The sequence below is a fragment of the Pecten maximus genome, chromosome 3, assembly GCF_902652985.1.
Source record: "Pecten maximus chromosome 3, xPecMax1.1, whole genome shotgun sequence".
NCBI classification, from domain to species: Eukaryota; Metazoa; Mollusca; class Bivalvia; order Pectinida; family Pectinidae; genus Pecten; species Pecten maximus.
In genome coordinates, this window is record NC_047017.1 from 47414854 (window position 1) to 47431912 (window position 17059).

The 17059-nt window shown below is 37.3% G+C and overlaps 1 protein-coding gene across 5 annotated transcripts in view; it reads left to right on the plus strand.

The window, feature by feature from the left end:
• LOC117324376 (protein numb-like) overlaps window positions 1-17059 on the plus strand; it is a 46530-nt gene that overhangs the window by 14618 nt on the left and 14853 nt on the right. For 3 of the 5 annotated variants that reach the window (XM_033880196.1, XM_033880192.1, XM_033880194.1), the window contains exons 4-5: window positions 3519-3596; window positions 16335-16481. In XM_033880196.1, coding sequence (XP_033736087.1) covers window positions 3519-3596; window positions 16335-16481 — 225 coding nt within the window. The remainder of the gene's footprint in view (window positions 1-3518; window positions 3597-16334; window positions 16482-17059) is intronic. The other 2 variants (XM_033880193.1, XM_033880195.1) reach the window with 1 other exon arrangement.

The window sequence follows — 17059 nt, forward strand, 5'->3', positions numbered from 1 at the left end:
TGAGGAAGTTTCCAAGAGTAAACTAGATTTGATGAATTTTGCTTCAGTCTGAAAAAAAGATTCAATAGGGAAGTCGGGGTCCATCATCTGCATTTTAGAATTGTGAAGTTTCTTCGGGTGTTTGTGTGTGTAGCAATAGAGGACAAAGATATACATACAGTTGATTATAAGGCAATCCTTGACAATCTGTGATGAAGGGTTACTGGAAGTGAGCAGGAAAAAGTGGTCACTACTGTTGTGGTATAGGAGTCCCTGGTTTAGGATGATCCAACAAAGTTCCATTACATTATAATGGGATTATGATATACTGGTCTCCATGATCTGTGCTGTCATGTCACAGGTGTTTGTGGATGGCCATGGCCATGGGACATCTTTGAAAATGGTTTATGATGAACATTAATGCTGAGCTCTGATCTAAGTATAGAAAGGTCTAGTGAAAATTAATGCTGAGCGCATATCAAATTGTAGAAAGGTCTGGTGAAAATTAATGCTGAGCGCATATCAAATTGTAGAAAGGTCTAGTGAAAATTGATACTGAGCTTTGATCAATGTGTAGAAAGGTCTAGTGAAAATTGATACTGAGCTTTGATCAATGTGTAGAAAGGTCTAGTGAAAATTGATACTGAGCTTTGATCAATGTGTAGAAAGGTCTACCTGAGCTTTGATCAAAGTATTAAAAGGCCTAGTGCAAATTAAAGCTTTGAACAAAGTGACTGCAAACTGTACATGTATACAATCAGTGATGATATTCCAAGTTTGTAACTTGATGGTGTCCTTGATCTTTACAGGTTTTTGTGAAGGTGTGGGTGTTGATGGGTGAGCATGGGGAATCATTGAAGGAGATGTAGGAGTTATAGATCAGTGAGAATTCAGTGATTCCCCTCATTACTAATTGTAGTAAGATCTGTCTGTTGAAATGTTACCAAATCCTTTGTGATTTCGGTACAGTGTGTAGGCTAGAACTGTTTAGTGTGATTGGTCCCTGGTACACTGTGATCAATACACTGTGTGGAGCATTTCCAGTGTGCTTTTATACATACCAGGATACATTTATCTTGGTATGATCTTCCTTTGAAATATTCCATGCATAGCCTAAAAGGGTTTATTATCTAGGTTTTTTAGGTCATTTGACCCGAAGGGTCAGAATGACCTATAGTCATCGTGCTTCTTCTGTCGTCGTGCACCATGTCTAAATTTTTTACATTTCAATCTTTGTCTCAAGTTCCACCGATGGGATTCAGCTCTAACTTACCAGAAATGATCCTGAGATGGTCCCGACCAAGTGTTGTTATTTTTTTGGTTGTTCCGAAATTAAAGATTGCTGACATGGCAGCCATCTTGAAAAACACATGTTAAACATCTACTCCAATTCCACTGGTGCCATTGAGCTGAAAATTGGTAGGGATGTTAAAGAAGGGGAGCCAGCAAAGCTCTTACTTATACCATGATGATCCTGAGATAGTCCTGACCAAGTGTTGTTATTTTTCTGGTCGGTCCAAAATCCAAGATGGCTGCCATGGCGAACAGTACCACTATACATGTATATACTTGCTAATGAGTATGTATACTACAATAGTGGGACAGTAGAGAGACTCTATACTGACAAAGTGGGACACATATAATTACGTGTAATTCTTGTTTTACATTATTGAGCTTACTATAACACATGAAAACTGGTGTGTAGTTACTATATATAACACATGAAAACTGGTGTGTAGTTACTATATATATAACACATGAAAACTGGTGTGTAGTTACTATATATAACACATGAAAACTGGTGTGTAGTTAAAAGCAGTTTACATCATGTACACCTTCCCATTACAACATGCAAAGGTAATGTGTAATACAACCTGTTTGGAATTCATAAAAAACAGTATTATATATTCAAGAAAATATTCATAAAATATGCATTTGTTCATGCTTGGTTTCTGCATTTATAGCACACGATGAAGACATTTTTCTTATTCAGTCTTTCAAGGTTACAAAAGAGGAACAATGACTGAGATACAAAACAAAACTTAGCGAGGACTTGACAACTCCTATTAACTGTATCAATGTTGTAAAAGTTCTGAAGTATCTCCTAGTAAAACATTAATCTGGTGTGCTGCTACATGTCCATCAGAAATACCATGTCTTCTGCAACCCATTAATTTAAATACATTTTGGTAGTTAAATACGTTCAAAGGCAACCTACGGAAACATTGATTTGATTAGGTTCTGATGGGAGTGAGGACGGAGTATCCTGGAATTGTATTCAAAATGTTTTAACCAAGTTATTAGAAACGGAGATTTAGATTGGGTTTTGGGAACAGTATTTATCCCAGTGGTCTCTAGAAGATTCAATTATGGTTTTTTTTCTGTTTATTTTTATCAGCTGATTAGATTTTACCTTAGCTGTTGCACTGTTGGAGGATGTACATGTATTAATATATACTGTTTGTAATATAGAACACTTGTATCCATGGAGATTTATTGTTACTATACAACCAATGTTACAAAAAATAACAAACAACTTGTGGCTTATATAAATATATATATATTTTTTTTTTTTGCCAGTGAAATATAGAAATTCATCAAACTGATAAAACTTACATTTTCACTGCAGCTATGAGCAGTGAAAATATACGATTTTCGTTTTTGACCAGAGTTAACCTTTGTATTCACCTCATTGAAATTTGCTGATTTTTCCAATCAAAGCGAAGATGGGTATAAATTAGTTATTTTGTTGTATTTCTGAAATATTCAGACTAGGTTTTGACAAATTACTTGCTTGACGTTTAACTATTCATGCAAAGATTATTCGATAACAGTAGAAAACGCTTGAATTTCGTTGATCAGTCCTTTCAAAATGATGCCGTCAAGTTGACTTGGAGTAACGTCATAAAGATGTGATGTCATGAATTATGTTACTGATTCACGCACTTTTTGACACTATTAATTTTTCGATGTTTTCATTTTTGTTTTTAAGTTCATAAAATGCAATAAATAGGAAATTGAATGATTTCACGTTGAATATAACATATATTTCACGCGTATGACAGAATATTTCAATATTTTCACTCATGCTTCTTACTCGTGAAAATACCGATATTCTATCATACTCGTGAAATGTATGTTATATTGAACGGGAAACCATTCAATATCCTCTACATAGATATCAAAAAGTCTATCAAAACCAAATTCTTTAATCCATATTTTCGTCTACACTAACAAATATTTCATTTCAGGCAATATTGATGTACATGTATAAACGCACTCTGTATTCTGTACACATCTAGATCTGCTGACTTTATAAATGATGTTGATACGTACAACCTAATGAGCAGCCCTAAATGCTTGTTGATCATGATAATCAATAGGCTTGTTGACTGTTCCTAATTCTCAATTTCTGTTTCATTATCAACAGCCCTAAGCTTGTTGATGACCAAATCCTGTTTTGAGTAATGTTACGATAAAACAGAATTATTTAATAGTGACTGTGTTTGTTTTGTAAATTTGTATCTATTTTTTTGCAGCAATGTCGAGGGAAGTACCAGCGAGCAATACTCTACGTATCTGGTGATGCCCTCAGAGTAGTGGATGAGATCAGTAAGGTACGTGGTTTTCTCTCTCTGTATAATGACTGTACAGAAAAAAACTTCATAAAATTACACACAAAAATTTAGATATTGAAATCCATGGCCTGGTTAGTATGGATGCTTGGACGGTGCAATGGTAACACATTTGCTTTAGGCGTCCATGTTTGATTCCCCGATCGGATGTGAAAAGGTATGGGGTTTGACCACTTGAATATAGTCCACATATAATTCAAGGGCTATCTTAAGTTTGAGTTTTCTTACCATATTTTAATACAAGAATGTAAAGCTAGATAACCTACATTTCTACTCTCCGACTATATATAGCTAGGTGATCAACAGCATACTGCAATTACCTTGGAAACGCCAAGGAAGTATGAGGGCCATCAGGGCATTCTTGTGAGACTGTAAAATCTGGTCTTGACAAGCTCGGGCAAAACAATATCAGCCATCATTGATTTGCTTCTTGTTAATAATGCCATGTGGAAACTTGGGAGAGATAATTCAGTTTTTTCCTATTTGGAATTTTTAACATTTGTTGACAGTGCCATGACTGGAGGGACATCTGAGGTGTTACCGTTGATATATTCAATGTTTCTTTTGAACATCTAACCAAATCAAACTCCAGCATGCCATTTCAGAACTAAGTTTATAGTTTGACCTTTCATAGTAGCAGCATGGTGTAAAACATATACAACCAGCCCTACGAAGACAGTTAACCGAACATTTTTCCAAATTAAAGTTTATACACATTGTGTCAAATATATGACCTGCTATTAGTTGTGGAAGGTGGGAGTATTCCTGGTAAGTGGTTGGTGTTAATCTGCTGGTCGTGGTCCATCCATTTGGACATTTTGTTTACACCTTGTATAAGGATTGATATAGCCCTTTCACATACCACATGACCATCAGCGTGAACACCCGACGTAGACTGACATATCAAATCTAGGTCATTATGACCAATTCTTTCTCCTTTATATAATTAACACTAACATAACTTGGCATTTACCTTTTTGCATCATTTTAGACTCAGAACTTAGCTTGATTTCCATCAGAACGAGAGCATATTTGCTTTACAGTGATTTCTGATTGTCATAATACACCATTTACATAAACAACGAATATGTTTTGTTTACAACATTCAACAGCAGAAGGTTGTTTAATAGAAATAATTTTGTTGGAGAATAAGAAGATGGTTTGCTTTTAGCTGATAAAAGATATGGACTAAAATATGTAATTGGGATAAATGCTATTATGTAACTAGATCTACCCAATCAACAAAACAAAATGGAAGAGTTGACTTAATGAACTGAGACATACTCAGAAACCTTTTAGAAATCCTACTCATTACTTGATAGGCCGTCTTGATTTCTACAATCCAAGCCAATCTGCATCTTGCATGCTATATACTTTTTGAGAATTTTGTAAGGCTGGTCTGGGGTATAGGAAGCTATAACAAGGCAATCAATAGCACTCTTCAATCATTGTCGCCTAATTACAAAAATTTTCTTATCAGATTAGTTGCGGTAAGAAACCTTGAGATTTGTTCACAGTTTCTGTGGGTTCAGTTTTGTAAATTTCTGTAAGAATGAGTCTTAGTTCAGAAAAAAAATCAATTATCCTAAATTCACAGAAATTAAGTATTTAGTTTCCTATATGTTTGTTTCATGCTGAACAAAATTGGTAGGTGGACATTCAGGTGCATCATGATCAAATGCTGCAATTGTCATAATGATGATGTCAACAAATTGGGACATGGCATTCGTGATATGATTACCATGTGAATTTAATAGTTATATTAGTGGCAATGCAAATACTATGTTATGGAACCAAATGATACTTAAATAGGTGAGTGTCATAGAACCAAATGATGTATTAACAGAAAAGATCGTTTGAAGGTTACATATATATAGAATGGTACATACTGAACCTTTTTCTGTGAGTTCCATGTTGTGTAACCCTTGTAAATACTAGCCACAATGAATCTCGGATTGCGAGAACTTGTCTTTAGCGCAATCAGTTGAGCATAAGTCTTGCAATTGTAAACCAGAGGTCCTGGGTTCGATTGCTAGCGGAGGAATAAATTTAATTATCATGCTCTCTGTAAACGCTACATATGTGTACAATGGGGAACATACACTGGAATAAATAGATACGGATTGTAAGGAAACAAACAGAAAATGATTAATGGGTTCAGAACAAATGGTGTTGATATATTCATAAACTGGTCAGCATCGTGTTTGTGTGGGTCACCTCATTCACCTGCATGCATATTCATTTAATCAATGTTTCATAATGAATTTGTCATCACTGTGCAGAGTTGTGCCTTCAGTTGTGTTAAACAGGTGATCTCCGATCAGTAGTGCCTATATTTAGACTGACCAGGTAAATCATTAACATGACTGATAACACATTTCATGGCATCAGCTGCGGGAGATTCTATCTGGTTACCAACTGTATGTCATGAGGAAGCTGTGTCTTTAGGATAGATTAATCCCACCACTAGGCAGGCTAATTACAAAGCTCTACAAAAAAAAATGTCTTTTAATTATACAAGTTCCATTGATCTTTTCATTAATGATCAATATAAGCTAAGCAATAACAAGTTGTCTAATATTTTGCTGAGGAATTTGTCAAATCAGTCCAGTAACATAATTACCCACAGGGTTCTCAGGTTAGCCATGCATCTATATATATATCCGTGATTTAATTTGTGTAAACTGTACATTCGACCACTATGTTGGATCATCATTGATTGCTAGTTCATCACGGCCCAGTGATTGATGATCTGATATAGGTCAGTGATAGCTGATCTGATCCATCCTTATAGATACAATAGTAACTACAGGACGAGACTTTATCTATCACGTAACTACAGGACGAGATTTTGTTTATCATGTAACTACAGGACGAGATTTTGTCTATCATGTAACTACAGGACGAGATTTTGTTTATCATGTAACTACAGGACGAGATTTTGTCTATCATGTAACTACAGGACGAGATTTTGTTTATCATGTAACTACAGGACGAGATTTTGTCTATCATGTAACTACAGGACGAGATTTTGTCTATCATGTAACTACAGGATGAGATTTTGTCTATCATGTAACTACAGGACGAGATTTTGTCTATCATGTAACTACAGGACGAGATTTTGTCTATCATGTAACTACAGGACGAGATTTTGTCTATCATGTAACTACAGGACGAGATGTTGTCTATCATGTAGCTACAGGACGAGATTTTGTTTATCATGTAACTACAGGACGAGATTTTGTCTATCATGTAGCTACAGGACGAGATTTTGTCTATCATGTAACTACAGGACGAGATTTTGTCTATCATGTAACTACAGGACGAGATTTTGTTTATCATGTAACTACAGGACGAGATTTTGTCTATCATGTAACACAGGACGAGATTTTGTCTATCATGTAACTACAGGACGAGATTTTGTCTATCATGTAACTACAGGACGAGATTTTGTCTATCATGTAACTACAGGACGAGATTTTGTTGATCATGTAACTACAGGACGAGATTTTGTCTATCATGTAACACAGGACGAGATTTTGTCTATCATGTAACTACAGGACGAGATTTTGTCTATCATGTAACTACAGGACGAGACTTTATCTATCACGTATAACTACAGGACGAGATTTTGTCTATCATGTAACTACAGTACGAGACTTTATCTATCACGTATAACTACAGGACGAGATTTTGTCTATCATGTAACTACAGTACGAGACTTTATCTATCACGTATAACTACAGGACGAGATTTTGTTTATCATGTAACTACTGGACGAGATTTTGTCTATCATGTAACTACAGGACGAGATTTTGTCTATCATGTAACTACAGGACGAGATTTTGTCTATCATGTAACTACAGGACGAGATTTTGTTTATCATGTAACTACAGGACGAGATTTTGTCTATCATGTAGCTACAGGACGAGATTTTGTTTATCATGTAACTACAGGACGAGATTTTGTCTATCATGTAACTACAGGACGAGATTTTGTCTATCATGTAACTACAGGACGAGATTTTGTCTATCATGTAACACTGGACGAGATTTTGTCTTTCATGTAACACAGGACAAGATTTTGTTGATCATGTATAACAAAAGGTTCAGTGATGACCTGCTGGGACCAAATGGCTGATGGCAGAGGTTGGTTAACCATCATATGATCCCGTATAGCTAGCTGCTGCAGACTCATGGTATTGTTATTGAACCATGCATGTTGGCTTATATTAAAGCCCCAGCACATCTTGGGTCGGTATTAAATAAGTATGAGATGTCTGCTGTATTTCCATCAAAGAGCTTGACCAATATACCTCTGAATGTGTGGTCAGACATGTGTTTGATGACTATTGCTAGGTGTTACATTACATGCAGTTTTCAGCGGGCTGTGGAGTTTGCTGTAAAAAGATTTGGAACATGTTCAATATTTTTATCTTGTCATTTGCCCTAGGACACTGCAGGTGTGTGATGTATGGTTCCCACCCATGACCTACAACTTTGAGCCTGGAGGTCTTGGTGAAGTGAGGCATAGCAATTAAGTCGTACATGACCAGACAGGGAACACACAATTCAGAAAAGCAGTGACACACCGCAAACTTCGGTTGTCATCAAATCATTGTGCCTTTCTTTCATATAACATATGAAATAAAAAAAGGAAAACTAAACTCTAGATGGTGTCCTACCATTTGCATGCATGCTTTGGCTGGAAATTTTGATCTAGACAATGATTTGGTGATGCACTTATCTATAAGATATAAGAATTTAGTGTGTAGGAGATAAATATTCTAACTAAAAGTCTATATAGAGAAATAAAAGTACAGTAATATATTGAACTGTTGCATCTTGGGATAGCACAGGAATGTTTTGTTTTGTACAGCTTGATAGAGGGAAATTTGGTGTGAATGAGATTATTTGGAGGATCTGGGGAAACCCATCAATATTAATTCCTGGTGCAATAGAATTGCTACCTGGCTCATGCCAGAAGTTGTAAATGCAACAGGATTGATGGATTTGCTGGTTCCCTTTCCACTCTAGGCCGAGTTACACACCACCAGATCAGTCCCCATGCATTGCCACAGACAATTGATACTGATGTGTTTCTGAGGACACTGTGTCTTCCTTTCTGGCCGCAATAGTGCATACAGTCCTGGTGTGGCAAGGTCATGGTGTGGCAAGGTCATGGTGCAGCCGTCCTACCCTCATGAATGTCAAGTGGAATTGCAATAGCTTAGGCTTTTTCCATCCCTTTTTGATTGTTGGATCACCCCTATGTAAACCTTATTGGAATGTTGCCATACTTGACAATGCAAAGAGAAGTCACCTCTAGAAGCTTACAAGATGTTATCTGTTACATGAGTTGCCTTAAAAGTTTTGTTATTTAAGAAATAATTAACGATGATTCGTGTATTGTTGCAGGATATACAACTCAGACTCGGATATTTTGCAATTTTAATTAATAACTAAGGCCGCAAGATTCGTGTATTGTTGCAGGATATACAACTCGGACTCGGATATTTTGCAATTTTAATTAATAACTAAGGCCTGCTAATTCGTGTATTGTTGCAGGATATACAACTCGGACTCGGATATTTTGCAATTTTAATTAATAACTAAGGCCGCAGGCCTTAGTTATTAATTAAAATTGCAAAATATGCAGGATATACAACTCGGACTCGGATATTTTGCAATTTTAATTAATAACTAAGGCCTGCGGCCTTAGTTATTAATTAAAATTGCAAAATAGCCTGCGGCCTTAGTTATTAATTAAAATTGCAAAATATCCGAGTCCGAGTTGTATATCCTGCAACAATACACGAGTCAAAGTTGATTATTTCTATTCTACCATGTACTGTTTAGTTCTGAGATCGACCTCTTTCTAATAGAAAAACAGCAAAGAAACCCCGAGAAAACCTTGTAATTTATTTCTTGAGTATTGCATTATTTGTTGATGAAATATACAGGCAATACAGTACTACGATCAAAAGCATCTATCATATGGCATTGATTTTGAAAATTAAAAAAAAAAGAAAAAAAGGGAGGCCTCCGTAGGATTCGAACTTGCGTCGTGATAAAAATTTATTGAAAGACTAACCCATTAGCCCACCCGGCTATAGTAACCTTTCATAAAACGGGTGAATTTTAGATATATAAAATTGTAACAGCCGTGACTCACGAGCGTGTATTATTGGCACGAGCTTGTATTATTGGAAAATAATACATGGTTTTAAACCAATCAAAACTGGCGTTGCATAGCAAACATGGTAGAATAGAATATTATACATTACCGTACACAATAAAACCTTGATATTATACATTACCGTACACAATAAAACCTTGATATTATACATTACCGTACACAATAAAACCTTGATATTATACATTACCGTACACAATAAAACCTTGATATTATACATTACCGTACACAATAAAACCTTGATATTATACATTACCGTACACAATAAAACCTTGATATTATACATTACCGTACACAATAAAACCTTGATATTATACATTACCGTACACAATAAAACCTTGATATTACTGTATACATTACTGTACACAATAAAACCTTGATATTATACATTACCGTACACAATAAAACCTTGATATTATACATTATATACTGTACACAATAAAACCTTGATATTATACATTACCGTACACAATAAAACCTTGATATTATACATTACCGTACACAATAAAACCTTGATATTATACATTACCGTACACAATAAAACCTTGATATTATACATTACCGTACACAATAAAACCTTGATATTATACATTACCGTACACAATAAAACCTTGATATTATACATTACTGTACACAATAAAACCTTGATATTATACATTACCGTACACAATAAAACCTCGATATTATACATTACCGTACACAATAAAACCTTGATATTATACATTACCGTACACAATAAAACCTTGATATTATACATTACCGTACACAATAAAACCTTGATATTATACATTACCGTACACAATAAAACCTTGATATTATACATTACCGTACACAATAAAACCTTGATATTATACATTACCGTACACAATAAAACCTTGATATTATACATTACCGTACACAATAAAACCTTGATATAATGCCTACCGTTTAACTGTCACTCGCTAGCTATCAACATCTTAACATCCTTCATGAATTATTTCTGATATTACTTAGCCATTTCTAACTCTAACACTTCTCTGGACAAATGTGGCAATATGATGAGATTTTACTGTTATTTGTAATGATTAAATCAATCATTCAGCTTATCTTTTGACACAAAATGCAAGTACATGCGCTATATTTGGTAAAAGGTATGTCATTTAAATAAACACTTGTAATAATCATTAAGAAAAATAATAATGTAATATATTTCTAAAGGGCTTGGAGATCACAAATCAAGGTAATTTTTTATCCTTGCCTAGCTTGCATAACTTTGAAGACCATCATTAGAAGCAAACACTGACATTAGTGCTGTTCCAGTAATGTAATTTGCTATGATGATGATGTCATTACTGAATTACCACAGAAACAAAAGGTCATGACCCCTGTAGAGTACTAATTAGACTTGTGCAGGTTGATAATTACATTGATTTTAGATCAGATTCAGATTTAACATTGTGGTAATGGTTGTGGTTAAGCCCCAGTCAGGTCATTACCCCCACCATTACCCCCACCATTCCCCCAACCATTCCCCCACCATTCCCCCACCACCATTCCCCCACCACCATTACCCCAACCATTCCCCCCACCATTACCCCCACCATTACCCCAACCATTACCCCACCAACCACAACCATTACCCCCACCATTCCCCCCATCATTACCCCAACCATTACCCCCACCATTACCCCAACCATTACCCCAACCATTACCCCCACCATACCCCCAACCATTACCCCAACCATTACCCCCACCATTCTCCCATGAACACCCACTATTCCCCCACCACCATTACCCCCGAAATTACACCAAATAAACCCCCACACCAGACCCCAAACATTCCCACCACCCACAGGCCCAACAACATTACCCCAAACATGAACCAAAACACCCCACAACAGGATCCCAAAATACAAAACCCCCCCCCACAACCAAACCAAAACACACAATACACAACAATAGAAGGAAAACAACCAACCCCAATCACCCCAACACATACCCACAAACCCAACAAACCCCACACCAACCCAACATAAACCACACATAACCCAACATACACCCCCACCACAACCACCCAACAAACCCCACAAATACCCCACAAAAACCCAACACCCAACACAAAACCAATTACCAAACCAACAACACAACACAAACTAACACCAACATACTAACCACCCAGTCCACCAATAAACACAAACGAACAGACCCAACAAAATCCACCAGAAAAGGACACCCAAAAACAAGGACAAACGGACAACCCAAAGGACCAAAAGAACAACACAGACCAGCCCACAACAACAACAGGAAGAAATAACCCAACGGAAACAAGAAAACAGGAAAAAAAACAACACACCAAAACAAAGAAAACCAAAATAGCCCCAAACCCGAACAAAAAAAAAAAAAAGGGAAAAAAAGGAAAAAAACAAAAAAAAGGAAAAAACAAAAAAAAACAACAGGACAGGAACCAAAAAACAAGAACCCCACACCGAAAAAACACAAAAAGGACCAACAAAGGACAAACGGGAACCAAAAACCCAAAAAAAAAAAAAAAAAAAAAAAAAAAAAAAAAAAAAAAAAAAAAAAAAAAAAAAAAAAAAAAAAAAAAAAAAAAAAAAAAAAAAAAAAAAAAAAAAAAAAAAAAAAAAAAAAAAAAAAAAAAAAAAAAAAAAAAAAAAAAAAAAAAAAAAAAAAAAAAAAAGACCCGAACCATGACCCAAACGTACAAACAACAACAACCAAGAAACCAACAACGTAACACCACCAACAAGATAACAAAGGCCCCCCCCCACCCCCCCACAACCAGGACCAAAAACCAACAAAAGGCCACCCCACCATTGCCCCACACAGGCCCTACCAACAAAACCAACGACCCAACAACAGCCCCAACATGAACCCAACATACAACCCACGACCATACCCGAACATACACCGCCGACAAACAAGACAACCCAACACGCCGACAACAAGCCCAACATGCCCGACAACAGAAACCAACATGATCCCAACCCACAAACAGACAAAACAGGAACCCACCACATAAAACCCCGACCGTACAGAACCCAACAGGAATCCCCAACAACCAAACAGGAATCCACAAACCAACAGGAAACCCCACACCAGACCAAACAGGACCCCCCACAAACCCAAAGGCCCCCACCAACAAGACCACAACACAACACAAGTACCACAAACAACAACGCCATGGACCCCACCATGCACCAACATGGCCGGAAACACCACGAACAACAGACACACCAAAAAGTGCAAGGGCCCCCACCAACAGGACCCAAAAAGGACCACCAACAAACACCCAAAAGCCAAACAGGCACCCCACCAAAAGTACCCCAACAGAGCCCCACCAGCCCCAAAAAGGACCCAACACCCAAAAACCACCACAGGACCCCAACAGTAACCCCACCACAACCCACAACACACACCCAACCAATTAAAGAACCCCACCAAATGACCCCCAACATTACCACACCAAAACCAACAAAGCCCACCTGCCCCCACCAAATAACCCAACAGAAAACACCGACAACAGTCCCCCAAACCCAAAGATTCCCCCACCAGTCCCACACCAACATTACCACCCAAGACCCCCACCATGCCCCACCAACATACCCCAACAGTACACCCTACCAACAGGACCCAAACAGAGGCCCCCACCAGCCCACCAAACAGTTGCAGACCCCCAACATATCCCCCACCATTCCCCCAACAACATTAAACCCAACATTACATCCAACATTACATCCCCACCACCTTTACCCAACATTACACCCCCACCACCATTACCCCTAACATTACACCCCCAACATTACCCCTAACATTACACCCCCACCACCATTACCCCTAACATTACACCCCACCACCATTACCCCCAACATTACACCCCTACCACCATTACCCCCAACATTACATCCCCACCACCATTACCCCTAACATTACACCCCCACCACCATTACCCCCAATATCACTTCCCGTCTTGATTGCCTTGCTCCCGTCTACTTTCTCCAGCCCCCTTTTTTCCCATCCTATCCCGAGAGTCCCCGTCCCCTTTCTCCAGCCCCCTTTTTCCCATCCTATCCTGAGAGTCTCCGGCCCCTTTTCCCATCCTATCCTGAGAGTTCCCGTCCCCTTTCTCCGGCCTCTTTTCCCATCCTATCCTGAGAGTTCCCTTTCTCCAGCCCCCCTTTTCCCTATCCCGAGAGTCGACCCCGTGCCCTTTCTCCAGCCCCCCTTTTCCCTATCCCGAGAGTCCCCTTTTTCCAGGCCCCTTTCCCCTATCCCGAGAGTCCCCTTTTCCCAGCCCCCTTTCCCCTATCCCGAGAGTCCCCTTTTCCCAGGCCCCTTTCCCCTATCCCGAGAGTCCCCATTACTGGGGGCCAGTGTTTGCTGCTGTACTATTGGTATCACCTGACACTGCGACTATACAAATCCTCTCCATGAAACATAAGTTTGCACTTAACGGTAGGAGTTCGTCATTATTGATGATTTTGTTACTCATCACAACCTTCTAGACTCCTTGTTGTGTGCTACGGTCTGAACTGTAATTATGTATATATCCCTGCACACTGACAATGAGCAACTTAATACTGAAAGTAAGCATATATATTTTGTCATTCATAAATGCACTAAAAGTTGTGAATATAATTAATCAAAAGTCCACATTCGGCAATTTTAGAGAAAAAAAATCTAAATCGGTTAAATGGGTAATTAGATTAAGTTACAAAATTTCTGAATTGTAAGGTACAGGTGTTTTTAATCCCTTTTATTATTTCTTTCAGTCTAATTGATATTTTTACTCCTGATTGAGTGATTTATATTTTCTGTTGCTCTATCCTCGTACACAAACAACAGATATAAAAACCTACTTATATAGAGTTTCACATAATTTAATTGACGTTATTAATGATTAAGGGATGATCCTTACGTGACATGTCTAGCTACTGACAGGTAGGATGGTGATGTAATTGGATATTGAACCACTACATATGTTAGCATGACATGTCGATTGAAAACTTTTCATGTGATACTTTGATTTTCCACTTTCATATTTATTTGTTAGTGACATTTTTTTAGAATGTTTGATCTGACTCTGATTATGGTTGGGGGTTACTTAGACAATGTCAATAACTGTAAACCTATAGAAATTACATTGTCAGAACAAATAACAAAACACAGTCTGACAAAGCGATTGTCAGCTGTGCAAGTGGAAAATATACATTCTACCCCAATGAAATCAATAGTGGCTGGTCGTAGTACATTATAGAAGACACTATCTACTAAACATGTTTACAGCCTGCCCACTTTCACAGTGATATCTATCACAAGGGCTATACAATGAATAATTCCCAGAAAATTGTCGACAGAAGGTCAGTTCTGATAGAGTTATATCGAAAGATACATGTTTATTACATAGCCTTTTTGTACACTGCTGGTCACATTCTGAATCTTTCAATGGTCATGCTGCTGGGAAATTGGCTGTGAAAATCTGTACATTGATTGCATATATATTTGATATGAAGAAATTTTAAAAATTGTATGTCCCTGCCAGGAAGTTCCCCCAACTTCCTGGCAGGGACATACAATTTTTAAAAGAGGGGGGGGGGGGGGGGGGGGGGGGGGCGCATATGTGTTACCAATCCAGTCCCATCCTATCCTGTCCTGTCCCAATGCAATGTAACTTGTCAAGTGGCAGCAGGGGCATTCATGTCTTACAGACAGCGCTAGTGAAAATTAACACTTGTAAAATGGTAAGAGAAAGTTATAACCTAGTTCAAATATAGGTTGATATCACCAAAGTAAAATGGTAGGATTAAGTCATCATGTATAATCACAGGTTTACGTGGGGCTACATGACTATTTCATTGGAACGGTTCATCTTACCGACTCTAGTCAATGTTGTGTTGATGTGAAAATGCAAGGAGAAAGAAACAAAATCAAGGAAGATTACCCTATGTACGAAGAACATGGTCATGCTGTTATACTTATCGATACATTACCATGTCTGTTACATTACATTCGTGTGTTATACTTACGTATTACAATACCACGGCGAGGAAAAAACCTTCCAACTCGGATTACCATAGCTTAAGTACAACCACTAAACTAATTACAAAGGCTCTATGTAAAGCAGCAAAATGCTTTTAAAATTGGTGTTTTATGTGTAGGTAATTACAGTGGGGAGCTGCAGTGTAGATGTATGTAGATGCATGTATTCATTAAATTATGTTATTTGAATATGAGTTTTGACATAGAGTAAGTCCATGGTTATTTTAATTACAAACAATTTGCTGGCCAAATCTGATTCAGTGGGTATGTGATTAGAGCTAGTGCAAATCAGAGGAAGTATTTCATATCAATGGAACTAAACTGGATTACAAGTGATACAAATCTATGTAACAAAATTTACCTCGCAATGTGACCCTTTGTCCCCTTATCCTTCATCATTTTACAACAGTTTTACAACTGTAGTTACGAAAAGTACAAATATTAACGTTGTTTTCCAGAAAAGTTAACCATTTAATTTCTTTCTTTCAGAGCATGATTGTGGATCAGACGATAGAAAAAGTTTCGTTCTGTGCACCTGATCGCAATCATGAAAAAGGTTTCGCATACATTTGTCGTGACGGCACCACCAGACGATGGATGTGCCACGGTTTTCTTGCCGTGAAAGAATCCGTAAGTGTCAGTAGTATTTTTGTTCATTTTTAAGCTTTGGTCAATTGCACTCTTGTGTCAGTGTGTGGACCCCATATTTGTGACCAGGCTGCTGATGCTGGAAATTTAAATCAACTGAAAAATATCTTGAATCTTAAAAAAAATTCTAAACTTTTTTATTTCTAAACCTTTTGGTGTCTTGTAGAAGAAGGTGCTTGAATACCAGAAATAACCAAAAAGATTAATGCTATTCTCATATTTTATTTAGACTTCCAACTTTTTCACCATCAATTTTCTTATATTCAAATTCTAAGAAAGCATGAATCTTTGACATTTCGGGGAAAAAAATGAAGAAGCCAGTTGAAAGAAAACTAAACTTTTGAAAATTTCTTGAATGAAGATTAATGGTTGGTGAATAGGAATTTTATTGACTTGTTGTGTTAGAATCAGCAGACAACAGTCTGAGCACTACCTTGTACAGGGAACAAACACTGACAACATCCTCTTTGTGTCGTTAATTCAGCTTTTTAGAATCTTTCTTTTAAAAATCGCACCCAATCATTGCCTAAGATTATGATTTTGCTTTTTGTTGAATGTTTAATTTC